General features: G+C 30.1%; 7 protein-coding genes across 16 annotated transcripts; 3 read left to right on the top strand and 4 right to left on the bottom strand.

Moving 5' to 3' along the window:
• The first annotated feature begins 86 nt into the window (after positions 1 to 86).
• LOC122535121 (probable proline--tRNA ligase, mitochondrial) lies at positions 87 to 1,852 on the top strand. Its single transcript, XM_043666353.1, has 6 exons — positions 87 to 218; positions 316 to 567; positions 657 to 918; positions 978 to 1,159; positions 1,229 to 1,441; positions 1,502 to 1,852. The coding sequence occupies exons 1-6, from the start codon at positions 108 to 110 to the stop codon at positions 1,778 to 1,780; spliced, it is 1,299 nt and encodes a 432-aa protein (XP_043522288.1). The 5' UTR covers positions 87 to 107; the 3' UTR covers positions 1,781 to 1,852.
• LOC122535120 (sulfite oxidase, mitochondrial) lies at positions 1,842 to 4,835 on the bottom strand. Its single transcript, XM_043666352.1, has 7 exons — positions 4,544 to 4,835; positions 3,671 to 4,285; positions 3,411 to 3,597; positions 3,134 to 3,259; positions 2,856 to 3,048; positions 2,586 to 2,786; positions 1,842 to 2,216 (listed from the first exon to the last, which is right to left on the bottom strand). The coding sequence occupies exons 1-7, from the start codon at positions 4,582 to 4,584 to the stop codon at positions 1,912 to 1,914; spliced, it is 1,668 nt and encodes a 555-aa protein (XP_043522287.1). The 5' UTR covers positions 4,585 to 4,835; the 3' UTR covers positions 1,842 to 1,911.
• Positions 4,836 to 4,862: 27 nt separating this feature from the next.
• Positions 4,863 to 9,540, top strand: LOC122535118 (armadillo-like helical domain-containing protein 3). 3 transcript variants are annotated; one of them, XM_043666343.1, is made up of 11 exons: positions 4,863 to 5,115; positions 5,431 to 5,616; positions 6,744 to 7,029; positions 7,170 to 7,303; positions 7,397 to 7,607; positions 7,684 to 7,978; positions 8,074 to 8,291; positions 8,356 to 8,588; positions 8,659 to 8,785; positions 8,871 to 9,145; positions 9,219 to 9,540. In XM_043666343.1, exons 2-11 carry the CDS (start codon positions 5,464 to 5,466, stop codon positions 9,309 to 9,311), a joined length of 2,025 nt encoding a protein of 674 aa, XP_043522278.1. In that variant the 5' UTR covers positions 4,863 to 5,115; positions 5,431 to 5,463; the 3' UTR covers positions 9,312 to 9,540. The 3 variants fall into 3 exon arrangements, with proteins under 3 accessions (XP_043522278.1, XP_043522277.1, XP_043522280.1); XM_043666342.1 differs by having other exon boundaries at positions 4,863 to 5,119; XM_043666345.1 differs by lacking the exon at positions 4,863 to 5,115 and adding an exon at positions 5,198 to 5,349.
• Positions 5,657 to 6,342, bottom strand: LOC122535125. Of its 2 annotated transcripts, XM_043666359.1 has the most exons (3): positions 6,177 to 6,342; positions 5,862 to 6,106; positions 5,657 to 5,787 (listed from the first exon to the last, which is right to left on the bottom strand). In XM_043666359.1, exons 1-3 carry the CDS (start codon positions 6,229 to 6,231, stop codon positions 5,770 to 5,772), a joined length of 318 nt encoding a protein of 105 aa, XP_043522294.1. In that variant the 5' UTR covers positions 6,232 to 6,342; the 3' UTR covers positions 5,657 to 5,769. The 2 variants fall into 2 exon arrangements, with proteins under 2 accessions (XP_043522294.1, XP_043522293.1); XM_043666358.1 differs by having other exon boundaries at positions 5,658 to 6,106.
• LOC122535123 (hydroxymethylglutaryl-CoA lyase, mitochondrial) lies at positions 7,618 to 10,645 on the bottom strand. Of its 2 annotated transcripts, XM_043666356.1 has the most exons (3): positions 10,629 to 10,645; positions 9,441 to 10,552; positions 7,618 to 8,001 (listed from the first exon to the last, which is right to left on the bottom strand). In XM_043666356.1, the coding sequence occupies exon 2, from the start codon at positions 10,372 to 10,374 to the stop codon at positions 9,640 to 9,642; it is 735 nt and encodes a 244-aa protein (XP_043522291.1). In that variant the 5' UTR covers positions 10,375 to 10,552; positions 10,629 to 10,645; the 3' UTR covers positions 7,618 to 8,001; positions 9,441 to 9,639. The 2 variants fall into 2 exon arrangements, with proteins under 2 accessions (XP_043522291.1, XP_043522290.1); XM_043666355.1 differs by lacking the exon at positions 10,629 to 10,645 and having other exon boundaries at positions 9,441 to 10,622.
• A 283-nt stretch (positions 10,646 to 10,928) lies between these two features.
• LOC122535124 (protein FRA10AC1 homolog) lies at positions 10,929 to 12,742 on the top strand. The gene is made up of 4 exons (XM_043666357.1): positions 10,929 to 11,309; positions 11,577 to 11,745; positions 12,029 to 12,188; positions 12,264 to 12,742. The coding sequence occupies exons 1-4, from the start codon at positions 11,203 to 11,205 to the stop codon at positions 12,551 to 12,553; spliced, it is 726 nt and encodes a 241-aa protein (XP_043522292.1). The 5' UTR covers positions 10,929 to 11,202; the 3' UTR covers positions 12,554 to 12,742.
• A 917-nt stretch (positions 12,743 to 13,659) lies between these two features.
• LOC122535119 (cytosolic purine 5'-nucleotidase) lies at positions 13,660 to 26,627 on the bottom strand. 6 transcript variants are annotated; one of them, XM_043666351.1, is made up of 10 exons: positions 26,527 to 26,627; positions 19,379 to 19,461; positions 16,662 to 16,735; positions 16,371 to 16,584; positions 15,648 to 16,071; positions 15,415 to 15,571; positions 14,992 to 15,232; positions 14,674 to 14,911; positions 14,467 to 14,586; positions 13,660 to 14,386 (listed from the first exon to the last, which is right to left on the bottom strand). In XM_043666351.1, the coding sequence occupies exons 2-10, from the start codon at positions 19,453 to 19,455 to the stop codon at positions 14,219 to 14,221; spliced, it is 1,713 nt and encodes a 570-aa protein (XP_043522286.1). In that variant the 5' UTR covers positions 19,456 to 19,461; positions 26,527 to 26,627; the 3' UTR covers positions 13,660 to 14,218. The 6 variants fall into 6 exon arrangements, with proteins under 6 accessions (XP_043522286.1, XP_043522282.1, XP_043522283.1 ...); XM_043666347.1 differs by lacking the exon at positions 26,527 to 26,627 and adding an exon at positions 24,016 to 24,373 and having other exon boundaries at positions 19,379 to 19,505; XM_043666348.1 differs by lacking the exon at positions 26,527 to 26,627 and adding an exon at positions 24,040 to 24,373 and having other exon boundaries at positions 19,379 to 19,505.
• Positions 26,628 to 27,801: the final 1,174 nt, after the last annotated feature.

Here is a 27,801-nt window from a genome sequence, read left to right as displayed (position 1 = left end):
AATCGTAGTGCACGCGATGTACGAGCGTGCAGCGTGAGACACGTGTTGCGTAGTACATCGTATTATTTGTACGTGAGATTTTTAAAAAAACGAAATTATTTCGCACCATGTCAAGCATGCCAGTTCAAAGTGTTAAAAAGCTGTCGCATTTATTTCAACCGGCCACAGCTACGATCGCTACCGCCAAAAAGACAGAACTCTCCTCGAAAAGTTACGAGGTACATTGACCATTTTATCGTCTTTCTCTATTCGAGTCCTGTAATATTTACAATATCATGTAATCATAATGTATACTACATAATTAATCTATTGCAGAACTTGGTTAAATATGGGCTGATCAAACAAGTCACCAGCGGCATGTACGCATTTCTACCTTTAGGCTTACGCGTTATAAATAAATTAGTGGCGCTTGTTGACGTTGAAATGGAAAAGATTCAGGCACAAAAGATGTTGCTTCCAGCTCTAACACCCACGCATTTATGGAAGAAAACAGATAGGTTTAATGACAATGTAAATGAATTGTTTAAAGTTCAAGACAGATCTCATAGGCAATACATACTCAGTCCTGTGAGTTTCCAATCATTCAAAGGGGAGAATATCAGTACATGAGATGTGTTAAGAACATTTTTAAACGTTAGTGTTAAATATTTCTATAGACGCACGAAGAAGCAATCTGTTCTATAATATCGTCAGTAGGAACATTGTCGCAAAGAATGTTTCCCCTAAGATTATATCAAATTTCTACCAAATGGAGAGACGAGGTAAAACCAAGACTGGGATTTTTGAGAAGCAGAGAATTTATTATGAAGGATTTATACACATTCGACATAAATGAGGAAAAAGCAAAAGAAACTTATGCATCAGTGTCCGAGGCTTATGAAAATATATTTAAGAAAATAGGAATAACATACGTCAAAGGTAATAAAATAAATGATGTAGCCTAATATTTCCTCTGTTAATATTATTTCTATTTGCAGCTATTGGTAATCCAGGATCAATTGGAGGCTCTGTCACTCATGAATATCATTATCTAAGTGATATTGGTGAAGATGTTGTTTGTACGTGCTCATCGTGTCAATACAGTATCAATAAGACAATGCACAAGGAATCACATTGTCCTGATTGTAAAGATACACTCAAGGAGCAAAACAGTGCTGAGGTAATGGAAAAAGTTAATTTTTGAATCGATCTGAATTGATCTTTAATAAACAATTATTTCTCATTTAAGATTGGACATACATTTTTATTAAATACAAAATATACAGAACCTCTAGATGCAGCAGTAAGACTAAACAATAAACCAACGCCCTTGGTAATGGGTTGTTTTGGACTTGGTTTGAGTCGTATTTTTACTGTTATGGTCGAATTGTTATCTACTAAAACAGAATTAAGATGGCCAAAAAATTTAGCACCGTATACTGTCTGCATTATTGCACCAAAGGTATGTACTATGCAATATTTTTTACAAACAATAATTAATAAAAATTATTCTAATTTACAGACAGGTAGCAAAGAAGAAAATTCATCACACTACGTAAAAGACATAATTGATATTTTAACTCAATTAAATATAGACATTATACTTGATGATAGAACATACTTAACTATTGGAAATCGTTTAATGCATGCCCGCATAACTGGATTTCCTTATGTTGTTATAGTTGGTAAATCTATATTACAATCTCCACCTTTGATTGAAATTCATGATATAAGTAATTCAAGAAATTGTAAAATACCTTTGGATAATTTATCTGGTTACTTCAGTAAAGAAGATACCTAGATTTAAAGAAGTAAAATAGTACATTATACTGCTGTAAAAAGTACATTAAAAACATCTACTCTTTAGTAAGAAGATGTTATTAATTTTTATTGAATGAGAAAGTATATTATATTCAATTCCTATTATAAATTTTAATATTCCAATTTAACTTTAACTCGGTGATATGCGTTACAAAGGAAACCTCGTAAATTCCATATGTTTTCAACATTTTCTGGTTGAACATTATATGATGCGTCTACAGCTTTTGCCCAAATTTCTATTTCTTTACTTCCTTTTTTAACTGGAAGATCTATACTCCACAACGTCCAACTCCAGTATCGACCCTCTTTAGCATTATTGTCTTCAGCAATTAAATCAGCTACGTGCCAAGTTTTACCTCGATCATTTGTTATGTCAACTCGGATGATTTTTCGTCCTCCTCCCGACCAAGCATATCCTGTGAAAAAATTTGGATATTATTCTAAAAATTCGATATAAAATTTTAAGGGAAACGAAAAAAAGATCCCAATCATAAAATTTTTATTTCGAATTTTTATCGGTTTTCGAAATATTAACAGAAAGTTTTCAGGACAATTTATTGAATTCGACACCTGACTGCAGCGAAAACAGTTGATATAGTTTTTTATTAAGCGGAAACTAATAAAGATATCTCTGAAATTAAAATTTTTATTTGGGATCCTCTTCTCCTTCCTTTCATCCGTTCAAAATTTCATGTCGACCAGATGTTTTTCAAAATTGCAGGCAAAAACTTTAAAGTATAATTACATTGTAAAGATAGGAAATGAAATTTTAGAATTTGTTTCACCTTTCACATTTATTTTTCCATCTATTACTTTGATTATTTCGGATTGTTCTGGTTTGCAAATTGCAGAAATCACAGGCATTTCTTGTATGGCAGGTGCCTTGGAAAAATCTACAGTATCCCAATCAGTATTAGGAGAGAAACACTTGTAATCACCTTGTTGCCATTGTGACGGGCTTTCTTCTTTGGAGACAATTATTTTGGCTATAAAAATTACAGCGAAATTTACAAAATTATCTCATTGTGTAGTTATAATACATATTTTTTATTCACCAAGCCATTTCACATTCCTAGCGCCTGCGACACCTGGTACGATTACTCTAATTGGGAAACCATGATCTCTTGGTATTGGTTGCCCATTCATTTCATAAGCTAAAATAATATCTGCTCTAGGATCCATAGCTTTACTAATAGGTACACTTGCCCCATATGGAGTACCAGAAGGATCTAAATCATATCCTTCAAACTTGACCCATGAAATTATTCACATTTCTAAATATTTTTCATAATTTTTATTGTTTAAAAAATCTTTTTTATTTATGCATCAGTACCTGTACGTGATTGTAATTATCCTCATTAATTCCTAAATCTTTCAATATATCATACAATCTTGCACCAGTCCATGTAGCATTACTAACAGCACCTACACTCCAGCTAAGTCCTTTCAAGTGTTTTACCTATAATAATATTAATAGTATAAAATTTTATGATATAATAGTAATAAATTTAAAAAGTTATAACGGAAAAATAATGGAAAATACAAAAATACTTTTTTTAAAAAACAAAAGAAAAGTATATACTTAGAAAAAGGAAAGTATATCCACTTACTTGTGCCATTTCTGATCTTCTATTTCCTGCACACATTACAGTACTTGTTATCGTGTACTTGGGGTATTTCTTTATGTCTTCAAATTTCAAGCTTTTCTTTGTCACTTCTTCTATAGCTAATTCTAAATTGTAGCTCTTTAAGTCTATCTCAGGAACAGGAAGATGATTTCTTACATAAAATAATTCCCTGGAATAAAAGAATATCTTCAAAATAGATTGTTCAACAAATAACATTCCTAAAAAATTGTTTTTAGATTTACGTTGGGGTAATGAAACTTTCAATTAATAACGAAGGTGGTGGTTCAGCGCAAAAGGGTTTCTGCCCATTTATCTTTAGAATTTTATGCCTTTTCGGTTCTTTCAAGTATGGATCGTCATTAATTACATTAGAAATTACATCATCCTCTGATACGTTTCCAATTCTCATTGATTCAAGGAGCTCGTATATTTCTTCTCTATTATGATTAGCAAAAATTGACCAAAATGGTTCAATTGAACTGCCAGCTGCCATCATTATTTTAGAAGAACCACCTGGGTGTTTTTCAATAAAATCTGTTATGTCATATACTCCTTGCTTAAACATTACCCAAATACCATTCTCTTTATTATAATGTTTGCCCACTTCTTTCAAGTTGTATGTTTTTAAGTCTGCTCTGAATTCTCCGCATGAAATAGGTTTCTTATTCAAAGCATGGACTTGTTTATAAAATGTGTAATAACACAAGCCTAATACGGATGTGGTAATTGCAATATATACCGTATATTTTGCATAAGAATTGCTGTTTCGTTTAACATACTGCTCTTTATAAAAAGAGTACTGTCTAAATGGTTCAACATTGTGCTGGATAAAAACAGTTGAGGTCAGTGATAAAGATCTAAAAATGATCAATAATTTATTACATTTATATAATACATTTTATTTCACATGATAATAATCTTATTATTTATTATTTATTTGCCTGAAACAATTGAATGAATATGCGAATATTAATATATTATAAAATATAATATAACAAATTTAATTAATATATGATATATGTTATATATGAGATCATACGATATGTTAATATTTAATTAATATACAAATGTTATTGTATTATTATAAAATATAGTAAATTCAAGATAATAAGAACCTATTTCTCAGATGATTTAGGATCCTCGAATGTAAAATCATAACTTGAAATTTCTATACTTTATATATGTCGAAACAGTGGAATGCAAATATCAGAATGGTTTCTTGTAAATTAAAAGAAATATACGTAATATCATTTAGTTAAAATTTACTAAATTTACTCATGTATTAAGTAACGATGTGTCAATGGCGCAGATATAGTCAAATCATTATGTTTTATAATAATTTTATCATTTCAATCCAGAATTTTGATGGATATCAAGTATGTGATATGTATGTATGTGACAAGTATGTGATATGTATGTATGTGACAAGTATGTGATACATATATATTAAGTTTTCATTTCATGATGGCTCCCTGTCATTCTTGTGCACGAATGTTTTCCTAATTCTTTGTACAATTGTTTCACCTTTCAGTACTTGGAGTTTTGTTTTAATGAAATTTCTTCAAAAATTAGATAATCAGAGACAACAGTGCTGAGAAAAATACTTTTAGTATTGTTTTCTTTTCTTTTTTTTTCAAGCAAATACAGAGATCACTTATGCGACATCCAGAAGTTATCTGCTTTGTTAGTAAGTACGTAAATACGCAATATTTCTTTTTGTAACATTTTTATCGATACATATTTCCATAATTTTTAAATGTAATATTGTTTAAATTTCCTTGCTGTAAACGTGTCACACGCATTGAAATATTCGTCCGTTTAAAATTCGTTGAAAGTTCGATGTAGAGGTTATAGACACACATATCGAGTTGTATCGAATTTCAAATAAAAACAACAAGCGTTATATTCACATTCATATAATGTAACAAATATTTAAAATTTACAAGCTTGTGAAAACTCTGATAATGATAATCGCTAGTCGAAGTTGATGTACAATTTCTAGGTGAAGGAAATGATAAAGATTGAATAATCAATTATGGCAATGGCTATGAGAAAACGGAGTGGCTCTGGCTCTAAACGCCAACATAAAGGAAAACTTGTACCTATTTATGAAAGTTTCTTCAAAGGAGAAGACTTAACATTGGCTCATCCAAATTTTTGGAACGAACTGTTCTTAATCAAACCTATGGTCAGTACTTTCATCATCATTTTTATTAAATATCACATTTAATTACAAATACAATTAATAAAGGAAAAAAGTTTCTGACACTTTTTTTTTTGTAATTTTGAGGGAATACCACAGAGTTTCCAAGTCAAAAATTCTTCTTGTCTATCATAAAAGTCATTGACTGTGTTTCATCTGTAATTAAAGTTTTTGTTTTTATTGAAAAAAGAAGGATTCGTCGGTAGCAAAGATTTGCAATTAAATTCTACTTTTTTTTCTTTCTTTGTCACATCCTCGTGTATAGAACATTTGCTATTTTCTTGATGTTTCTTATTCTCTTGTTTTTCTTGGTTCTTTGAACTTGCTACAAATTCATTAATAATGTAATCCTTTAAGTCATTAAACGAGGTTGGTGCACGTTTATAATCCTCTGAATTGCATTGAACTTTACTTTGCAATTTTGTCTCATACAACACTTTTAATTGTTCTTTCTGTTGTTTGGATTCATTGTTAACTGAAATTGCATTTATTGCTAGTAATTCAATAATTTTATGAAAAAGATACTTTTGATTTTTAATACATACCTTTAGGTTCAGTATAATCTTCACATTCTAATTCTTTGTGCAAAGTACCAGGCATAAACTTGCACTTGAAATTAAACCATGCTTCACTTGTTTGAACTCTATATTTTAAACATTTTAATTGATATATACACACTCTTCCATAATATTTAGTTATTTCCCATGTTGGTAATGACTATAAAATAAATTAAATAAATATGTTAAATAAATGCAAACAACATTGTTGAATTATAAATATACATTTGTAACATTCTTAACACTTACTTGTATTAATTTTGTAACAAATTTACTAAACATGATGTACTGAAATACATTTATGTATATAAACAAACATAAGTTTTTAAATAGGATCGTAAATTTGAAATATCATTTTCTTAGTGCAAAAAAATTTTTAAATTAACCAAATAAAATGAAGAATTTTAGTACTTCCTCTCTGACAACAAATTTTCTCATGAATTTTTTTCTGTCAAAGAAAAAAACAAATGAATTATTATACTATGTACCTTGTGGTTAAATTCACATTCAGTATTTAATTGTTTTAACAATATGTGATATTTCTTATATTTCTAGGTTCCACATATTGAAAGCGAAATTTTACATATGACTGCAGAGCAGTTAAACGCAAGCAGAGAGAATTTAAATGCTTTGGTCTGCCATTGCGTAGACACATTAGTTGATGAACATCCTTTTAGAGTTGTATATGCTTTACAAACTTTAGCAGCTGTTATTCAATCCATGTATAAGAAAGCTAGTCAAGGCGATTGTGGATTTAATTTAATAGATATCTTAGTAGGATTTGATTCTGCAGAACAGAGAATGACAACGTTAATGCAACACTGTAATAATTTTTTAACAGGTATATGCACTTTAATAGATACATAGGTAATTACTAATTTATTTATGTTAAGAAATCAAAGATTCAAATATACATTTAACATTTGAATAATCTGCAGTCTTTCAAAAGAGATAAATTATTAAAATTTCCCATGATTCTAGGTGAATACCCAGATAGTTTAAAAGCTTTGTGCTTGAAATTATTGTTAATTATTGTAACTGGCATGGACAATGTTAGTCAGAACACTTTGTTGGAATATGTTATGCTTAATAGTGTTTTTGAATCTCTGGTTCAAGTAGGTGTTACTTTAATATTATAATTGTAAAAAATACTATTCCAATTAAACATCAATATTTTCTATTTTTGTCTCTCTTTTTTCTTTATACAGCTTCTAAGAGACACGACAGCTAGAAATCGTCACGGACATGACGCAGTGTTGCTTTTAACACTTCTAGTCAATTATAGGAAGCACGAAAGAGCAAATCCATATATTGTTAAGTTATCGATTTTAGATGACGAATTAGCTCTTAATGGTTATGGACAAGTTATATCAAGTTCATTGATGGAGTTTTGTAGACAATTTGTTCAGCAAAGAGCAGGTATAAAATGTTCGTGATCATATTTTTAAATTATTTATTATAAAAATAATAATAATAATAAAAACATGTTGCATAGAAATACAAGCATCGTGGTTATCTTCTTTAACTAGTATAGTCGGGAGTATGTTCGTTGGTGAAGAAGAAGCGAAAACGCAACAAGTTCGCGCGAATAATGCATTGTTGCTGGCACTTTACGAAGCAACACATTTAAATCGTAATTTTGTAACAACTTTGGCATATACACAAAGTGATACAAGTGCACCACCTTCTCCAAATAATACATTGGGACCAAATGCGGTAGCTCCCGGGGCACAATTGTCTGATGTGATGGCTCAGCCATTTAATTTGTTGGCCACATTCTTACAGTATTGGTGAGAACAAGCATAAACAATAATTGTAAAAAAAAAAAGAAAAGAGTAGATATCAATGTGTTGGATTTTATTGGAAGAAACTTTAATTATTTCAGTTCAATAGTTATGCAGGTGATCAGAACAGAGGCAATAATGAATAATGTTAAGTTGTGCTTCCTCATATTAAGTTGTATCGCAGAGGATCAGTATGCAAACAGTTTGATGCATGATGCAAACTTGGCATTCAGGGTACAGCTCCATCGAGTACCAATGCATCACAGAAAAATACAGGACAAAGCAGCACCAGCACAACCATTAGCAGCTACTTTACTTGGTATAATTATCACGTGTCCAATTTGAAAAATTTGAATAGTTTAAATAACTGTCAAATATTATAGATTTACTTGTTGAATTTGTTACGTCGCACATGATGAAAAAATTCCCGTTGGAACTTTATCATCAATGTATCGGAGTTCTACAGAGATTGCTTTGTTACCAAAAAAGATGTAGAGTTAGACTTGGATATCAGTGGAGAGATCTTTGGACTGCTCTAATAAATTTACTTAAATTTCTAACAACTCACGAAAGCCACCTTATTAAGAAAATGAATATATTTCCATTAGCTATTCAGGTAATTTGATATGATTCATCTAATTCTTGTATAAAGTACAAATTTACGAAAATAAATTTAATTCTTCTAGGTTGTGAATATCTTGAACTTGTTTATTACGTACGGAGACACATTCCTATCCTCTCCTAGTAGCTACGACGAATTATTTTACGAAATAATACGAATGAGGCTTATTTTCACAAATTTGAATGCAATGGGTATATATTAAACAAGTACTTTAATATTTTTTTTATTGTTTAAGTTGTATGTTAGTTGATGACAAAAATATTTTGTATGTTCAAGCGCTCCGTTATTCAACAAGCGAATCTTACGAGTATAAAGAACATGCATTAAAGTTGACAAATTGTTTAGTAAATATGAGAGACATAGTGAATCATTTTCCACCAAAAATAGCTGCGTGGTTGGCGAGTGAAAGTTTATCCACTCCAACAGAACAACAAATTTTAGCTATTATAATACAAAATTATGACAGCCTTACGTTAAAGTTGCAAGATAATTTAGATCAATATGAAAGATATTCTGAGAAGCCTAATCATGTTGCATTCTTTGAAGAAATGGTAATAATCGATTTAAATGTATAAAATTATGATTTCAGATTTCTTTTTTTACGGCTTTTATTTTATCTTCTAGGTAACTGGAGTTGTAATTGATACTCGAGGGTCTATAGATTTGAGTACATTAGACACACAGGCTATACTACAAGAATTATCGAACATTTCGTAACATAAGTTCCATATCAAGTGTAAATCAAATACTGTGTGTCATTCTGTTGTCATGTATTATAATGTATTTTTTTTAATAAAATCAGCTTTATATGTATGTTCTTAATGCCACGAATGTATAGCTACTTACGAAAATAACACATCGTAGTGTGTTTGATCGTTGCGCCATATTTCTATGGATTGTGTATACAAGTTTTAAAAAAAATTATTAAAAATTTAGTAAGTGTCAAGTAGAATCCTTTCATTCTTATCCAAGCTTCTTTTCACGAATTCGTATCTTTTGTTAACTTGATTTTTTTTTTCAAAGATATTACTATAAAGAATTTTTCTTAACATTTTTTTGCAAGAATTGCAGTAGCCGCTTTGGATTGATTTTGCTTTTGAAGTTGACTGCTGATGAATTCTCCTATTTTTACTATTTTATTAAGGTCTATCCCAGTTTCCAAATTTTGACCATGTAGAAGATAAAGTAAATCTTCAGTAGCGACATTTCCAGAAGCTCCAGCTGCATATGGGCAACCGCCTAGACCAGCTACAGACGAATCGAAAGTTTTTATTCCGCATTCAAGGCTAGCATAAATATTCACTAGAGCCTGTCCATAAGTATCATGACAATGAATTGCAAATTTATTCATGTCATTTGATACATGCTCCAATTCATGTAACACATTCTTTACTTTATTAGGTGATCCTACACCAATGGTATCTCCTAAAGAAATTTCATAGCAACCACATTCTAACATGAATGCTGCTAAATTGGTTACAGCCTTTGTCTGAATTTGGCCTTCGTAAGGGCAACCAACGATACACGATATATAGCCTCTAACCTTAATATCATGTTTTAATGCTTCTTCAATAACTGTTCTAGCTTTCTTCATACTGTTATCAATGGAACAGTTGGTGTTCTTCCTCGAAAAGGTCTCAGACGCAGCTAAGAAGATAGCTATCTCTCTTACATTGACCTTCATTGCGTCTTCCAAACCTTTCATGTTCGGTACCAATACTGGATAAGAAACATTTGGCTTCTTGTTAATTTTTTGATATATCTGTGCATTGTCTGCCATTTGTGGAACCCATTTGGGAGATACAAAACTGGTGACTTCTATATTCTTTAAACCACTATCTGACAGCTTGTTAATGAACTCAACTTTGACTTCAGTTGGGACAATATTTCTCTCATTTTGTAATCCATCTCGAGGCCCAACTTCAACTACTTTTACAAAGTTACTAACTGATCTTATCTTTTTTAGAGAAAAATTGTGTATATTATTTTTAGTGATAATTTTAAACATAATTGATTAAAATATTAATATTTCACCTTTTTAAAAAATATTCTATCTTCTTAAACAAGATATTCTATCTTGTAAGAAATACAATATTATACATAAGAGAATATTATACTTGATATACAGTGAGATACATTGCTCGGTATTGCGTGATAAATCTGCTGATAAAATATGATCATAAAACAGTGTAAATTCATAACATGATTAATCACTGTAATCAATGACTAATTACATTACAAATTGAAATGTAAAATAAGTTAAAACTGTATTGAAATAATATGAAATAAGTGTTTGAATTTCTGGAAATTTTTGTTCATAAATGTACAAAAACTTCAGATTTCCTCATTTGTTGGCGCTGCTCTCGGTGTAACGCCATTTTTAAAAGCAGGTCGTGATACGTGAAACATTTGGAACATTTCTCTAGAAAAAGAATGTGAATTACATGTGTACTTGATTCTGGTGAGACAATATTTGTTCAATAAACAAGTGTATTTTGTATACTCCGTTAAAAAGCATTATCAGTTAAATATCTCGTATGTATTATAACTGATACGTGAACGTTGCTCATCGAGACTAGAAATAAATTCAATTTTTGCTGGAAGAAACATGTTTCCAGCTTACGCCTACTTGTCGGCTTATGACAGGCATAAAAAACTAATAAATGATTATTTCACGTTATACGGAGGTTCGGTGTCATCTTTAAAACGAGACACGTATGTTAAATTTTTTAATTGGTTCTCATATATTACAACTTGATATCGTAACCTTATTGTATACTTAATGTAACTGTATAATTTGGCGTTTCGTAACTAAATCAAAGTTAATATTTTGACATATTTATTTAAAATGTGAAAGTTTGGTAAAAAAAAAGTTTATGTATTACACAAATGTAACTACATAAAAATAAATAATAAAGAAAGAGTGGCAACTCTGTAAACTCTAAAACAAGCAGCTCTTGACGTTTCGGCCTGTGTTTCGAGGTCCCGAGATAAGACTGACTATGACGTTATTAAAGAAAACCATAGATTTCTGTGGGATCAGGATAATGACAAACCAGAAACATGGGGTGCTCGGTTGGCAAAGAAATATTACGACAAATTGTTTAAAGAATACTGTATAGCTGACTTAACATATTACAAGCAAAATAAGGTGGATTGATATATACTTTAACTCTTCAAGGACTATGCCTGATATTGATGATATAAACTTTTTGATAATTTCTATAGATTTAAATTATATTAATAGTAATAATAATAATTTTTGTAACTGTAAATGGTATGAGTAAAATGATTTCATTTATATATAATTATAAAATTTATTATTGTTGAAATAACTTTAGGTAAAGGTTATACAGGTTCAATTCGCAGACATTGTCCCTGAAGTATATGATGAAATATTTTAGAATTAAATGCTAAAAGACAATATTGAACAGGTTGCCTTAAGATGGAGAACAGAGAAAGAAGTTATTGTTGGTAAAGGACAGTTTGAATGTGGAAATAAAAAATGTAAAGAGAAAGAAGACCTTAAATCATGGGAAGTAAATTTTGGTTACATAGAACATGGCCAAAAGAAAAATGCTCTTGTAAAATTAAGTAAGTTGTTTTGTAGTTTATTCCAAGTTATTATGAATGGATTTATATAGGTTTATTATTGATGTACATTTTAAGGACTATGCCCTGAATGTTCTACAAAGTTGAATTATAGATCTCAAAAACATGAAGCAAAGAGACACAAAACATTAAAGAGATTAGGAACAAATGGTGAAACACCCCGTGATATGCCTAGTACATCAACAGTTGAAATTAAAATTGAGGAGGACGAAGGTACAAATAATAGTGAGAAATTAGTTGAAACAAGGGCAGATGAATCTAAGATTTGGAAAGAAAAACCAATTGAAAATTTGGAAAAAACAAGAGAAGAGGAATTTGAAGAGTATTTAGCAGATTTGTTAATGTAGGGAATAAAATTAAATTTTCTACCAGAATAATATTAGTAATGTCAAAGAAATCGTTTGTTAAAAAAAAAATATAACAATTTCCATATACAACACTAGTTACGTTTAAATAAATTAATAATTACAGTTGCTGTATCTTTATTTTGATTGATGTATATGTTCATATTCTACCAGTATATTGCATGATAACAAGGCTTAGTATATATTTTTTTAACTTTTACACTCGGAATAACTTGTCCATTTTTTACTTACATTTACAATAAATTCTTTATGAAAAAAATCTAGCATCACAGGTAATAATGTATGTATATATATGTGTGTGTATATTGTATAATAAATAAATACAACTATTTATTTTTATTGCAGTCAAGTATTTTCAACAACCTTTATGATATATACATTATTGACAATTAAAGTAAATTTGAGTTAACTGTAAGATTTAAATAATTTTGAAGCATAATTCTTGTTTCTTCTATTATCTTTTATTTATTGTTTCATATATTCTGTTATTCTATTATTTATTTTATTTATTGTTTCATATATTCTGTTTCATTGAGTAAAGAGTAATATATTTTATATAATAATTTTCGTTATTCATTTTTATACATAGTAGAAATTATTTTATAAATTACAATATTAATTGAAATTTACAAGTCAAATCATTTCGTTGGCAAAAAATATTTATAATTTTCTATTTCTAAATTTTTTATAATTGTAATAAACTTACACATCTATATAGACAAAAATTAATAACAATTCGAGTTAACTTTTTATTTTAAATTTTACTATGTCATTCATGTCGTATTAATAAAATTTCATGTAAAAAGACTAGCCTAATACTCAAACTTACACTACCTTCAATAGTCATAACACTTATTATATACAATACATAACAAGTTTATAATTATAATTATGTAAGATTGAACTTATAAAACATGTAGTACATAACTAGAAAAATTCAATATTAAGATATATTTATTTCATATTGCATCTATTTAATATTACTATGAATGTCAATTTCTTGTGCGAGAATCATTCACGTTAAAAATAATACACGATCAAACGATATTATCGTGTTGTTAGCCAATAAAATATTAAATTCTATTGTCTTATAAAAATTTCGTTATTGATATAAATAAACGAACAACTATATCCTATTTGATTGGCTTTCAGTTTAACATATATATACTAATTTATGAACTTGTATATGACTACCTGAACTTTTTTTGTATATAGCTTGTACTATTTTACATACATTTAAATAAATATTAAATTAAATCAATAAAATCAATAAAGAAATATAAATGTGTAAATTAATTTACATTGATTTTTGTAACTTATATTTTGTATCTTTTTAAATCATGAAAATAAAAAAAAAGAATTTAGTTTCTATAATATATATGAACATTATATATTATATTCATTTTGGAATATATATTCGACGAATGTAATTGAAACTTAACACGATTATCATAATTTTCTTCATATAAAATAAAGGAATGAAAAATACTATTAATTAATTTCAGTAAATTTGATCAAGACTCTTAAGTTAGATATCTATGTAGTAGGATTCTATTCAATCCTTTAATAATAATTTAGTGAATGGTTAAAAGAGAATGTAGAAACAAAATGTGAGAAACCGAAAGAAGAAATAACAGTAAAAATAATTCATTTGCAATTAGAATTCCTTGTGCACGATCTTACGTGGTTTGCTTGTTTCTGAGAGTCACTATCTTCGTCACTGCAATCTTCATCGTGAGTGTGTGTCACATTACGCGGAGTTTCTGGCCTTGCATGCGGTATTTGATTATTGGGACAGTCCATATACACAGTTTTCTAATAATTGATAATACGAAGAATTTGAATTTTGTATTTATATATAACATCAAAATAAAAGCAAACTTTTCAATACGTACAGTAGGTTTATTTTGTTGTTCTTCTTCTTCTTCTGCGAGCTTGAATGTCCGAGATCGACTGATCATTGGCGTTTCCATAACAAATCTTTGTTCGTGAGCAACTGTACTCTCGTGAGGCATCTTGACAACATAAAATAGAAATATAGTCAAATTAAAATCTCAAAATTTTATGAACAATAAAATAAAAACAGTCTTCATTTAACTTACCAACATAGCCGGGGCTCGGAACATGTACGAAAATGGATAATAAATGAGGTTTAAAAAGGTTGCTGCGTAAAGATCAGCATACCTCACTACTTGGCTACTGAAGAAAGTTTGCCTACTCCCACTACGGAACAATGAACCCATCATTCCGTAAGATAAATCCATTTTATGCGTGACGTCTCTTATGGATGTTCGCAGCTTAGAAATATCAGGCTTTTCTTTTGTGCTGCTATCTAAATTTCTATATATACGTAGAGAAACGAATGAAATTAAAATTCGTGAAAATGGTTCATAATTTTCGTTACAACGATTCCCTCTTACTTGTACATTTCTCCTAGCATAACGTCTAAATTTTGTAACTCGGCGAACAATTGACATTTATCGGTCCAAACATGAAGTTCTTGTACTAGTTCAGGCACTATTAAAAATGTTCTCCACCCTCTGATCTTCTTACTTTTTAAAATATCACCAAAGATATGATCACCAACGTATAACACGTCTTTACCCTTTGCACCTATTAATTCGGTGAACACATCACACGAGCCTCCTGAGTAAACCTCTCCTGTTTTACATGAAAACAAACAAACAGACAGTAGAATTACAATTTTTTATTAGATTGAAATTCTAATTTATACTACTAACATACATATAAATTGATACAACATAATTAATACATATAAATCAGTTTCATATGATTTAATACAATAGATGTAATATTTTGTATTTAAGAAAGCATCACCATACCTGTATGAAGCGGGCCCTTGTGCGTTCCAAGTTTCAAAGCTCCGGTTTTAGTGTCCACTTGCCGTAAAATCGTACCCTCGCCAAAAAACAACGGTTTTCTAGCATCTACTACGATAGTATCAAAATACGTTTTCCAATTTCTGTGCGGTTCGTCAGGCTTTAAAGTAATTTTTATCACTTAATATAACTTATAAGATAGATTTTTATGGCAATAACGAATTAGAATCATATACCTTTGCACCGTGTGGAAAATCGAACAGATAAGTCATGATTTTATCGGTAAAGACGTAATCGCTATTCGTTAAAAGAAACACTCTTGCCCCGCTTTCTCTGATCCTGTTAAGAAACATTGGCAGTCTCTTATCTTTCTTCACGTATTCGTCCAAATTTTCTATGGTCTTCGTTTTCAAATCACCGTGAAGGTGTATCCAGTCCACGGCGTTTCGCACATCTTGGAATATGCTTTTGAAACTCATCGTAAGCTCTCCCTCTTTCACTCCTGTCTTCTCCCGCGAGTATTGCGGCGAATTTGTGAAAAAGTCTATCAAACAGGCTAACAAATATGTTTCAGGAAGATTGAACAACGTATTGAGCACGTATACCCTGGACTCGTCCAATTGTAAAAATTTATTTGGATAAAGCTCGTATACTTGTGAACTGAAATGTAAAAAAAGTGTGTTGAATAATTAACATTATGTTCATCTATATTAATTAAGAAACAAGTAGACTGTGGAATTTTATACACATATATAACTTAAAAATGTTAAGAAGTTTGCTGTACTTATTAATTAACAACGCATTGTACATTGCACTTTTATTTACAAAGTGACTTGTTATTAGCAAATGGTTGATAAAACAAATCTCTACTTAATTTCTATTTCTTTGATATCGTATTTATAAAAATTTCAATCTGCACAAATGTCCACAGTTCTCGAGCAAGTTACAATGGCCCTTACTGTTTCAAAAATTCAAAACCGTGAACGCAAACCAAGATATTCCCATAGGCGTCCACTTTGAGAAGATTTCCGTAAAGAGTGTCGAACCATAATCCCCGCACTGGGAAACTAGGGTCATACTCGAATGCTTTAATTTCCTGTGGATATCCCAGAGACACCAGACGATCTTTCAGCAATGTAAAGCCCAATTGTTCGTACTGTGGCGACTTGTATTCTGAAACATTTCAGTTATTTGAATAATACTTTCCTACGGTCCTTTTTTCATGTAACACGTATATTTTTTATACTCACCTGCCAATGTGTAGTCCATGTCGAATCCATAGAACTTGATATTTTCTAAATGAAGGCTACGATTCACAAATATCCTGCAACAAAAGTAAATGATAACAAATCTTAATCACTCGTCCATCTAATCGTCTGGTCACATTTAAAACATTCATTCAATGAGCGAGTGTGAAGAGCACATTTTTCAAATTAATATACATAGTTTATACAATAGTAGTCAGGTCGGTTTTGTTGAAATTGAATGCAATGCAATATAAATAAAAATTACACGCCAGAGCTTAATGGTTAACGAAAATTCTTTTTCCTAAGATTCTCGATCGATTTGCTTAGAAAATTGAATTTCTTTGAGATTGATGTCATTACATCAAAACCTAATTAACCTAAATCTAACCTATTTAGAGCGATTCCTCGAGTTAGGGATATTTGTGAAGGCGTAGACAAGGTATCTGGATGAATTGCCACTGGCAGCCTCATTATATAGGAATCGCTGATCTTTCTCGCCGGATCTTCTTTATTTTCGGAATCGTTCATTTTTCTTTCTAAATAAATAAACGCTCGTGTCAATTGAAATATTTCTCACCCTTTCAACGAGATGGACTTTACAAAACTATCCACTTAGAGGTTACGAACGATTCGTTTCAATTGTTATATCGTGAACGTGTTTTATGCATTCCTCTTTTTTTAAATGAAAATCGATCGCATCTCGATATCAGCCAATTTCGCATATCTCGTCAAACTCTATAGTCTGTTCTATTCAAGCAACTTTGGCGAACACACATATTTACCGAATTGCAAATATTTTTACTTTACATTGGAATTACAATGTAAATATATTATCTTATGTCAAGAAATAATATAAAATATATATATTATGAAATAATATAAAATGTAAATATATTGTCTTATAAAGAAATAATATAAAATGTAAATATATTGAAAAATAATATAAAATGTAAATATAGATAAAATGTAATTAAAGAAATAATATAAAATATACAGAAATATACGTAATATACAGAAATATATAAATATATTGGAATTATAATGTAAATATATTGTCCTGTGTAGATAAAGAAATAATATACAGAAGTATACGTAAGCCTGCGTAATATGCAGAAATATATAAAAAATTATACACAATGTGAAACTATACAAATGAAACATAAATTTATAGTGAACTTAATTATTAATAAAAATTATACTGTGTGTTATACTTAAGGACATAATATTTCGTTGAATAAGAGAAAAATGTTGCAACAACATAACGGGAGAAAAGAAGGGGAGGGGGGGGGACACAGTGTTGAATATAAGAGGCAGGAAAGGATTTATTATAGCCATTAGTCCCACTTTTGAAATGAGTGACAGATGTTATCCGGTCGATGATCGTTCCGATTTGTTAGATTCACAGTTTCAAAGATTGTGCGTTTAATTAAACCGAATGATGATTTATTAATTTAACAACACAACGACGTTTGCTTCCATGTTTCTCACGAGAATTATGCAAAAGTATGCGCTGATTTATTATTATTAATCACTCTGAATTAGAATATTTCGATTACACTGAATCTCTTTAATAATAGGAGATGCGTGACAATATTATAGATCAATCGGAATTATGTATAATGTTGATTGACGAGAGTGAAATATATCTACTTCCAGGTGATAATTACAGACAGACTTTTATAGACAGGTGATAATTACTTTTAGACGATCTTTCAGGAAGAAACGTGCAAAATAAATTGAAAATTTATCTCGAATAATTTATTGGATATACTTTCAGAGATGTAAATATATTTATTCGTTTTATTTCTCTCTCAATAAAACAATCGTGCTAAAACTGTTTCACAGTGGATGTTTTTGATTCAGTTTCATTCAATTGGCGATTTAATCGTGCATTACACGATCCTCTCACGAGAACGAACATGTTTAAATATCTGTTTTTCAGTAAACATCATGTTGAAAATAAAAAAGTCACTTTCTGTTCCAATAACACTGTTTTATCCATTAACACAATTATTATTGCGTTATTCCAGTAACATAAATTATTATCAATAATCGTACAAGCCAGTTAGACGACACTTATTAAATAATTCTGTGGCAGTACAACAAACAGATGTGCAATTTATTTATTTTATAATTTTGGTATTTATTATAATTTATTTTATATATATATATATATATATATATATATATATATATAAGGTAAGTTATTTTATTATATATATACACAATAACTAAGTAAATGTAAGTTATATATATATATATATTTAATATAAGTTACATATATATATATATATATATATATATATATATATATGTAAGTTATTTTATAATTTTCAAAAATTCAAAAGATTGTGAGAAACACTCACAATTTCTATGCACCTGGATTATATATATATAGCTTTCAATTAAAATTTCGTGAAAATGATCTCACTTTCAATGTAAATCACCGAATTTTCGATTATTTCAGCACAAGTTATGCCAACAATGAATATAAAGCCGACGACACCGATGTGTATTAAATGATCGACTCGACATTTACTCGTGTATCGCCACACACATGAAGTTTTTATATTGTTATCTCTTACATGAAAGATATGTACGGTCTTACGAGCTATGGCGCAGATAGCTCATAGGCCTCGATGATGGACAAATTTCCAACACAAGAGGAAAAGACAGAGGAAAAAAAAAAAAAAAGAACACAAGAGAAACGAGGAACTTACTCGTTTTGAACGCTGCGCCGCGAGTTCACGAAATTCGCAGCCGGCAAGGCGTCGTTATTCACGTCCTTCAGCCACATTTTTCCCTAGTTTTCAAACAATCATCAGCACCTCGTGATCGAATGCGTACCTGTTAGTCGATAGAATGGGAATCGGTAAAAAGAAAAAAAAAAAGGAAAGAAAAAAAAAAATGAGCATACGTGTGAAGCTTGTGAAGTTCAGAGTAGAGGAGATCGAAACGTGTCGTTTATTAACATTTTGTTTCGTAAGTTCTCGCTTTCTAATCCGGTGACGCGGTTTGTTACTTACGCGAAAGAACACTGTCGTCGAGGATATTTTATCGCCCGCGACAGTTGCTCCCTTTCTTTAATACAAATTGATAAAACCCGTAGATTCTGAGAGATGATTACTGCGAAGTTCTATTGTTAAAACGTGGACACGAAGGGTCTTGTGTTATTATTATTCCCCGTAAGAATGAAACGACGATTTATCATTCCAAGCGATTTGTGTGAGAAGTATAAAGTACACATCGTCGGCGTGTAATTAAAATTCGCGATACAATCGAAGAGCGAGGGAGATCCTAACAAGATGGAAATCGAGAATAACGAAGTTTCGTTAGAGATATCATTTTGGAGACAGCCGAGCTTCGAAATTTGATGTATGTATGTTGTATGAGAGTGAATTAATTAGATCGAAGTGGAAATAATTCAAAAATGTAAGAAAAATATATATATATATATATTTTTTTTGATTTAGCGAGAAACAATTTAAATATGTTTATGTTTACTTAATTTTCTCAAAGATAAAGTGTCCAGTGCTATCTTTATTATTTTTGGCTTTCATCTTGTTTCTGAACCTTTCGGATTTCTCTTGTACTCGCGGATTTCGTGTACTTTCTCAGAAACAGTTGGAAATGATCGAGGCATGAGTACGTTGATACGAAAGATCACGGAAGAAAGTAAAATAATCCGAAAACGCAGAATTACTCTAGACTGATAAAGAAAAAAAAAAAAAAAAAGAAAATTATCTTTGCCTAGATCAATTATCGCGGAACTGTCTGTTTTCGATATATAATAATTTACTACACGTTCGACGATTTTCCCCTCGAGTGATAATAATTTTGCAAAGTTGTGCCATTCATAAATATTCGAAGTGCTTTCTATTATACAGAGTGTACAAAAAAAAAGAAAAAAAAAAAATTGAAGACGAACTTCAGAAATTTACCAAACACTGTTATTGGCCTAAGAGCTATCAGTGTCGTAGTTGCGAAATGTTTTTTTTCAGTAAGACGTTATCTCCACAACGATACGTTCGACACTGTCCTCGAATTTTCAACAGTTCGACACGCGTCTTCATTGTGAATCGTTGAAAGAAAGGGGATTCAAACCGGTTAGCACGATTCAAATATCGTGGTGTCAATATTTATTGGAGCAAAGTATACTTTTTTGAATGTCCCTATAGACAGATTGCTAAACGGTGCCGTGACATTATTTACATGATGTTATTATTACGATTATGGATAGGCTGCAGATAAATACGGAACAGAGTCTTGTTAATCTGTTACAGAGACTTATAACAGGAAACGTCTTGTAACTTTGATACCAAAGTTTTAGAACTCTTGGAATATTTATTGAGACTTGCCTACTTGTTTGTTTTCGGAATTTTTGTACACCCTGTACAATAAATAAAAAGATGTTTCACATGTATAGATGTATAAGAAAAACTTTTATCACAGACTTTGGGAGATATTACTGATTCTTTACAGACAAAAATGTTCGACAGCAACTGCAAAATTTTATCATGCATTTACGAGGACGACAAAGATAATTATGATGATGAAATATTCGGGCAACATTTCCCAGAAAAAGCCTTCGTTTTCTTTTCTTTTTATTTAAACTGCGTTGACAAACATAGGAGTCTGCTGATCTAGGGAACGCAACAACAATACAACAAACCATCTAATCAAAGTTGCCCGTTTGCACGTGAATTTAAAATTTCAATTTCAACTTTTAAATTTTAAACAGCGCGTTCATGATAAAGAAATGTAAAATCACTGTATAATTGTGGCGGCCTGAATAATTCATGAACGTGGACAAAATAATTGACGAACAGAGTTTCACAATCTATTTCGTGAAATATAGTGAAGAATTGAAATGTCAACTACAAGTCTATATTATAATTATAGTTATTTCAATTAATTAATTATTAATTTGTAATTATGATTAATTTTAATTTTACAATTATATTGTAATGCTACAATATTATATTACAATTATGATTAATTTTAATTTCATAATAATATTGTAATGTTACAATATTATATTATAATTGTAATTAATTTTAATTTTATAATATATTATAAAATTACAATAATAATAATATTACAATATTATTACAATATTAATAATATTACAATATTAATAATATTAATAATATTACAATATTATAATTGTAATTAATTTTAATTTTATAATTTTAATATTACTATTATTAATAATTTTTTTTAATATTAATAATATTAATAATATTACAATATTATTATAATTGTAATTAATTTTAATTTTATAATTTTAATATTATTAATTTTTTTTAATATTAATAATATTACAATATTATTATAATTGTAATTAATTTTAATTTTATAATTTTATTATTAATAATTTTTTTAAATATTAATATTATTAATATTACAATATTATTGTAATTGTAATTAATTTCAATTTTATAATTACATTATAATATTATATTACAATTACAATTAATTTGAACTAACTATAATTATAATTTCGAACATTTTGATCAAACTTCTCCACTTGATAAATCCTCGTGACGAGTTTCAGATTTTAAATAGCGCGTCTATAACGAATATGACCTGAACACGGATAATCGACGAGCAATCATAATTTATTTCGAATCGTAACGATCAAAGTAACCATCCGGTTTATTTTTAACCGGTAGTACAGCCGACGCACAATTATTATCCCATTCGTGGGCAATTTCACAATAATTGCACGCGCGGATACGTTGAATATCAACGACGTGCTGAATGCGTTAATCCAAGAAGCGGTACTGTCCATAAAATCATGAACGCCGCTATTTACCCTCGAGTTAAACGGTGTCTTCTTCAAAACGATCAAACGTTCTATTCAATTCAAATTTAGGGGACCATGGCGTGCCACGACACTTGACGACCATTTCGGGTGGAAATGTTCGGCGATGTTAAATCACACGTTCCATTACGACGTTCTATCTCGGACCGATTTCAACGACGTCACATCGTCGATCGTCGTTTTCACCGATTCGTTTCGTGTCTCTCAGGATCTGTTCGGGTCGAAACTCGGACGCGAATGAGAAACGTGCCACCGACACTGAAATGCCAGGAAGGGGGAGAGAAATTGAAATCTGTAAAAGCTCGTCGAAGATGAAGCGTAGGGACTGAATATTTGGTGAAATGAAATTTCAACTCAAATGAATATCGTTGGAACATTAGTGTTATCAAAGATAATTACTAATATTAGTAATAATATAAATTATATGTTGCTATTAGTAATGATATTAGTAATGATACTATACTGTATAATACTATATGTTAAAAATAATACTGATATTACTATACTACATAAATCTATAATAATATTATTAGTAATGTGATATTATTAATAATGTTAATATTATTAGTAATGTGATATTATTAATAATGTTAATATTATTAGTAATGTGATATTAATTATATTTATTATAAATATAATAATAAAATACTAATCATACTATTATTTAAAGGTATATAATGTTCCAACGATATTCATTTGAATAATAATACTAATGTTCCAACGATATTCATTTGAATAATAACTACACTACATAAATATAATAATATGATACTAATAATATTAATATTACTAGTAATATAATATTAATTATATTTATTATAAATATAATAATATAATACTAATCATACTAATATATAAAGATGATACTAATATTACTAGTATTAGTGATATCAGTATTATCTATAATAATACTAATGTCCCAACGATATTCATTTGAATAATACTACACTATATAAATCTAATAATATAATGCTAATATTATTAGTAATATGATATTATTAATAATGTTAATATTATTAGTAATGTAATATTAATTACATTTATTATAAATATAATAATAAAACACTAATCATACTATTATTTAAAGATGATACTAATATTACTAATATTAGTGATATTAGTATTATCTTTAATAATACTAATGTTCCAACGATATTCATTTGAATAATACTACACTATATAAATATAACAATATGATACTAATAATATTAGTATTACTAGTAATATAATATTAATTATATTTATTATAAGTATAAAAATATGATACTAATAATATTAAAGATAACACTAATGTCGATGCTGATACTAATACTATTAAAAAACGTAGCTTGAAACAACTGCGCGAAATAAATTCTTCATTATTAAGAAAGATGTTCTTTTACCCAGCGATTGAGATTTATTTCGAAATCTAAAAGTTTCAGAGAGCGAAGTATATCACTTCACATATATATGTATATATGTATATATCTCGCGTCACGTTATACTCATTTTTTTTTTTTTTTTAATTAATCCGATAATACAAGGAATCACCTTGGACACTTCAACTGAATTTACCGTATCACTCGCGAGTTCGAAAGATAATTCACCTTAACTGCCGTCGTAATTATTTATCAATTTTACTGCTCCACTTTATTCCTCTCTCTCTCTCTCTCTCTCTCTCTCTCTCTCTCTCTCTCTTTCTCTCTGTCTGCTGTTGAAGAGTCAATGCCACTCAGAGAGTCAGAGCCGATGTTTCTCAAGGTACACAGGCAAGCAGAGAACAGGTGGCGATTACACACACAGTTATTAACAAAGAAAACTGGAAGCTACACAGTAGATACACGTGACACACAAGGAGAAAGAGGGAGTGCCACGATCCGATCCGCTCGATGATCGAACGTCAACTGATCCTTGACTTCGCCGAGTAACCAGTTAATACAGGCAGCAATACCAATTACTTCACCGTCTTCCGGAGGACAGAAAATCCGGCCCACCTTGCTGCTCCCCTCTGCTACACGCTCGGGGAGCAGCGCTCTTTAAACAGCACGGCAGAAACGAAACCACTTAAAATAGGATCGGACACGTCGTTGTTAATTAAAATTTCACGGTCGCATTCCGGTATTTCGCGTTTGCCTTGTATTTGGGAATGAACGAGACACAGGCTCGTGCCAGAAAGTGAACTATGAACTATGTCGTCTGTCGTCATTACGTAATTAATAGCAATTTATCTCGAAGCTATGTGGTTATTGTTTTTCTTTTTTTTTTTCTACTTTCGTACAGACGTTGTACGTTGTTTCATCGTGTTAAAAAAAAGAAAAAAAAAAAAATGAAATGAAATTTTCTTAATTTACAGACGACGTTATATATAGATTGGGATTGATTCGAGATTTCCTCTTTCGTCTCGTGTACAATACAAGAGAATTTATTACAATTGCGAGCCAATTACGCGTAATTTTACGAATGTAATGTATACGGTAAGTGACGCTGGAAACTTTCTCGGACTGTGTAGTTCTTGGAAAAATTTTATCTCTCGGACAATTCAAGCCACTAGCGAACGATGCATGCGGGAAACACTCCTCCCAATTGCATCATTTGCGCTCGTTTCAATCTTTCGTCAAAAGTCACTCCGGCGATGTGAAGTGAAATATCTTCCAGAAGTAGAATCAAGGTAATTGATCGAACGATCGAGTCAATTGAGTTGTAAAGTTTGCTTTCTAAGAATTTGCGACCCATTTCTTTTAACACGCTGTACCTGTACAACTACCACTAAGAAATACGAATGATTGAAATATGATGATAAAATTCGAGAAACAGCATGTTGCTCGATCTGTAAGCAGAGATTAGACCGGTTAACTGCGGAATTTAGTTTTAGAAATCTCTCACGGGATGCGTGATGCTTCTATAATAAATTTTACGAAAAAAAGTGAAGCAAAACGAGGAAGAGTTACATTTTTATGTTAAAAAAGATTAACAATTCATCGTTGAGAAGGTTATTGCTATTGAAAATTTAAAAATTGTCAGAGAAAAAAAAAAAAGGAATCACGATACTACTGGTGCACGTCCTGAAATCAATTCGAATTTCCTAAAATTATCTTTTTTTTCTTTCTTTAATTTTTTTTGTTTTTTGAATTTTATTATTTTTTTTGACAATTTTTAACTTTTTACCAATAATTTTTTATACAATAAAATGTAGTTCTTCCTTCCGTTTTGCTTTACTTTTCTCGTAAAATTTATTGCATTTGCCCTGCTCTTCGCTGTATATTCGTCATTGCTCGATTTTAACCACTTGCGCTGGCAACTGATTGCGGACCATAACGAGCGACCGAACTGTAGAAAATAATTCGTCGCTTTCTTTTCGAACTCGTCTGTATGATATTACTGTAGATAGTAATTACTGAGAAGTAATAAATTTATTATCTGTTTTGCTTATTTTGTTTCATTTAAATATATACTTAAAAACTGAGGAAATGTTACAATTTTGGAACAAAACATTCTCGACGTGCGTGGCACGTCATTCCAGCGCAAGAGGTTAACCACTCGCGCTAGCAACTGATTGCGGACCATAACGAGCGACCGAACCGTATACAACAATTAGCCGCTTTCTTTACGAACTCGTCTGTATGATATCACTGTAAATAGAAATTACTAAGAAGTAATAAATTTATTATTTGTTTTGCCTATTTTATTTCACTTAAATATATACTTAAAAACTGAGGAAATGTTACAATTTTGGAACAAAAAATTCTCGACGTGCGTGGCACGTGCATTCGCACGCGCAAGAAGTTAATTACGCAACCCGCGAATAATTTTTAAAAGTAAACTTCCGCAGTTAACTGGATCGCGTGAAACACATAACTTACGATGTGTGTCGTGCATTCATCGCTATAACATGCATTCGTGAGTCACGTTGGCTTGCTTCGCGCAGATAGCAACCCGTTTCGTTACTGATCTAGACCCGACCTTTTCGACGCAACCTATATACCAGAGAAAGAGAGAGAGAGAGAGAGAGAGAGAGAGAGAGAGAGAGAGTCAAAGAGAGAGATCGTGTTAATTGTTACTTACGTTTCTAGGAAAACTTTCAGCTATTTTATCGATCGGTACGGCCTCCGATGAAGGCACACATGTCGCATCACGCCGTTGTAATTGGAAAATTGGAAGCGACTTGGCTTAATCGTCGTAATTGGAAAATGTTGCGGACTCAGATCACGTGATTTCGCAACGACACGACGAAAAACACGAATGATTCGAATGGTTCGAGAGAATTCGTCATGATTATCTTGAATCTGGCATCGAAGAATCGTGGGAGACTCATCAATGACGAGCAAACGTTCTAACATCAAATTAGAAACAACATCTTTCAATTGTTCATAATTTCTGGCCGATAAGAGCATAAATAATTACGTAGGCACACGTACCTTGTTATTTCCATTTCTCTATCTTTCGAATACGCTCTAAAAATACGACCTGCGATAGCGATTAATCTGTAGTTTCATTAGACATTTCGCTTCGCAGTTGACAAGAAATGGATTTATACATTTGTTATTCTCAAAGTAACGTGAAAATAACTGAATCGAACTTGAACGTATCTTCGTCTTGGATAGTTAAAGTGAATCATTTTGCAATAATTTTTTTTTTTTATTATTATCTAGTTAGAGTACAAGTTACTCGAAAGATTCGTATCAACTTCGGTCCCTCTCTGCTAATTGTAAGCTCTGTCTACAACATGGTTTTACACATAATTTGACATACTTTGCACATTCATCACCGAAGTAAGACCTAAATCTTCACTATAACTAAATACTGGAATTTACTTTAAACTTGAATATGTTTTATAAATACTATATTTTAGATATTGGATATATTTTATAAATACTGTATTTTAAATATTGGATATATTTCATAAGTACTATATTTTAAATATTGGATATAATTTGTAAATACTATATTTTACATATTGGATATAGTTTGTAAATACTATATTTTAAATATTGGATATATTTCATAAGTACTATATTTTAAATATTGGATATAGTTTGTAAATATTATATTTTAAATATTGGATGTAGTTTATAAATACTGTATTTTAAATATTGGATATAGTTTGTAAATACTATATTTTAAATATTGGATATAGTTCATAAATACTATATTTTAAATATTGGATACAGTTTGTAAATAATATATTTTAAATATTGGATATAGTTTGTAAATACTATATTTTAAATATTGGATGTAGTTTATAAATACTGTATTTTAAATATTGGATATAATTTGTAAATACTATATTTTACATATTGGATATAGTTTGTAAATACTATATTTTAAATATTGGATATA

The sequence above is a fragment of the Frieseomelitta varia genome, unplaced genomic scaffold (assembly GCF_011392965.1).
Source record: "Frieseomelitta varia isolate USP_RPSP 00005682 unplaced genomic scaffold, Fvar_1.2 scaffold_674, whole genome shotgun sequence".
Classification (NCBI taxonomy): domain Eukaryota; kingdom Metazoa; phylum Arthropoda; class Insecta; order Hymenoptera; family Apidae; genus Frieseomelitta; species Frieseomelitta varia.
The sequence above is the reverse complement of the archived record's forward strand: the minus strand, read 5'-3'. Positions and strand labels throughout refer to the sequence as shown.

Coding starts and splice junctions, on each gene's coding strand:
- LOC122535121 (XM_043666353.1), top strand. CDS start 108: ATGTCAAGCATGCCAGTTCAAAGTGTTAAAAAGCTGTCGCATTTATTT. Junction 219..315: donor TCTCCTCGAAAAGTTACGAG/GTACATTGACCA, acceptor AATCTATTGCAG/AACTTGGTTAAATATGGGCT. Junction 919..977: donor AGGAATAACATACGTCAAAG/GTAATAAAATAA, acceptor TTCTATTTGCAG/CTATTGGTAATCCAGGATCA.
- LOC122535120 (XM_043666352.1), bottom strand. CDS start 4,584: ATGATTTTACATTCGAGGATCCTAAATCATCTGAGAAATAG. Junction 3,598..3,670: donor GAAAGTTTCATTACCCCAAC/GTAAATCTAAAA, acceptor CTTTTATTCCAG/GGAATTATTTTATGTAAGAA. Junction 2,787..2,855: donor TAGGAATGTGAAATGGCTTG/GTGAATAAAAAA, acceptor TAATTTTTATAG/CCAAAATAATTGTCTCCAAA.
- LOC122535118 (XM_043666343.1), top strand. CDS start 5,464: ATGGCAATGGCTATGAGAAAACGGAGTGGCTCTGGCTCTAAACGCCAA. Junction 7,979..8,073: donor GCCACATTCTTACAGTATTG/GTGAGAACAAGC, acceptor TAATTATTTCAG/TTCAATAGTTATGCAGGTGA. Junction 8,292..8,355: donor ATTAGCAGCTACTTTACTTG/GTATAATTATCA, acceptor CAAATATTATAG/ATTTACTTGTTGAATTTGTT.
- LOC122535125 (XM_043666358.1), bottom strand. CDS start 6,231: ATGCCTGGTACTTTGCACAAAGAATTAGAATGTGAAGATTATACTGAA. Junction 6,107..6,176: donor AGATTATACTGAACCTAAAG/GTATGTATTAAA, acceptor ATGCAATTTCAG/TTAACAATGAATCCAAACAA.
- LOC122535123 (XM_043666355.1), bottom strand. CDS start 10,602: ATGTTTAAAATTATCACTAAAAATAATATACACAATTTTTCTCTAAAA.
- LOC122535124 (XM_043666357.1), top strand. CDS start 11,203: ATGTTTCCAGCTTACGCCTACTTGTCGGCTTATGACAGGCATAAAAAA. Junction 11,746..12,028: donor CATATTACAAGCAAAATAAG/GTGGATTGATAT, acceptor AATATTGAACAG/GTTGCCTTAAGATGGAGAAC. Junction 12,189..12,263: donor AAATGCTCTTGTAAAATTAA/GTAAGTTGTTTT, acceptor GTACATTTTAAG/GACTATGCCCTGAATGTTCT.
- LOC122535119 (XM_043666346.1), bottom strand. CDS start 17,186: ATGAACGATTCCGAAAATAAAGAAGATCCGGCGAGAAAGATCAGCGAT. Junction 14,587..14,673: donor TCCGAGCCCCGGCTATGTTG/GTAAGTTAAATG, acceptor TATGTTGTCAAG/ATGCCTCACGAGAGTACAGT. Junction 14,387..14,466: donor AACAACAAAATAAACCTACT/GTACGTATTGAA, acceptor ATCAATTATTAG/AAAACTGTGTATATGGACTG.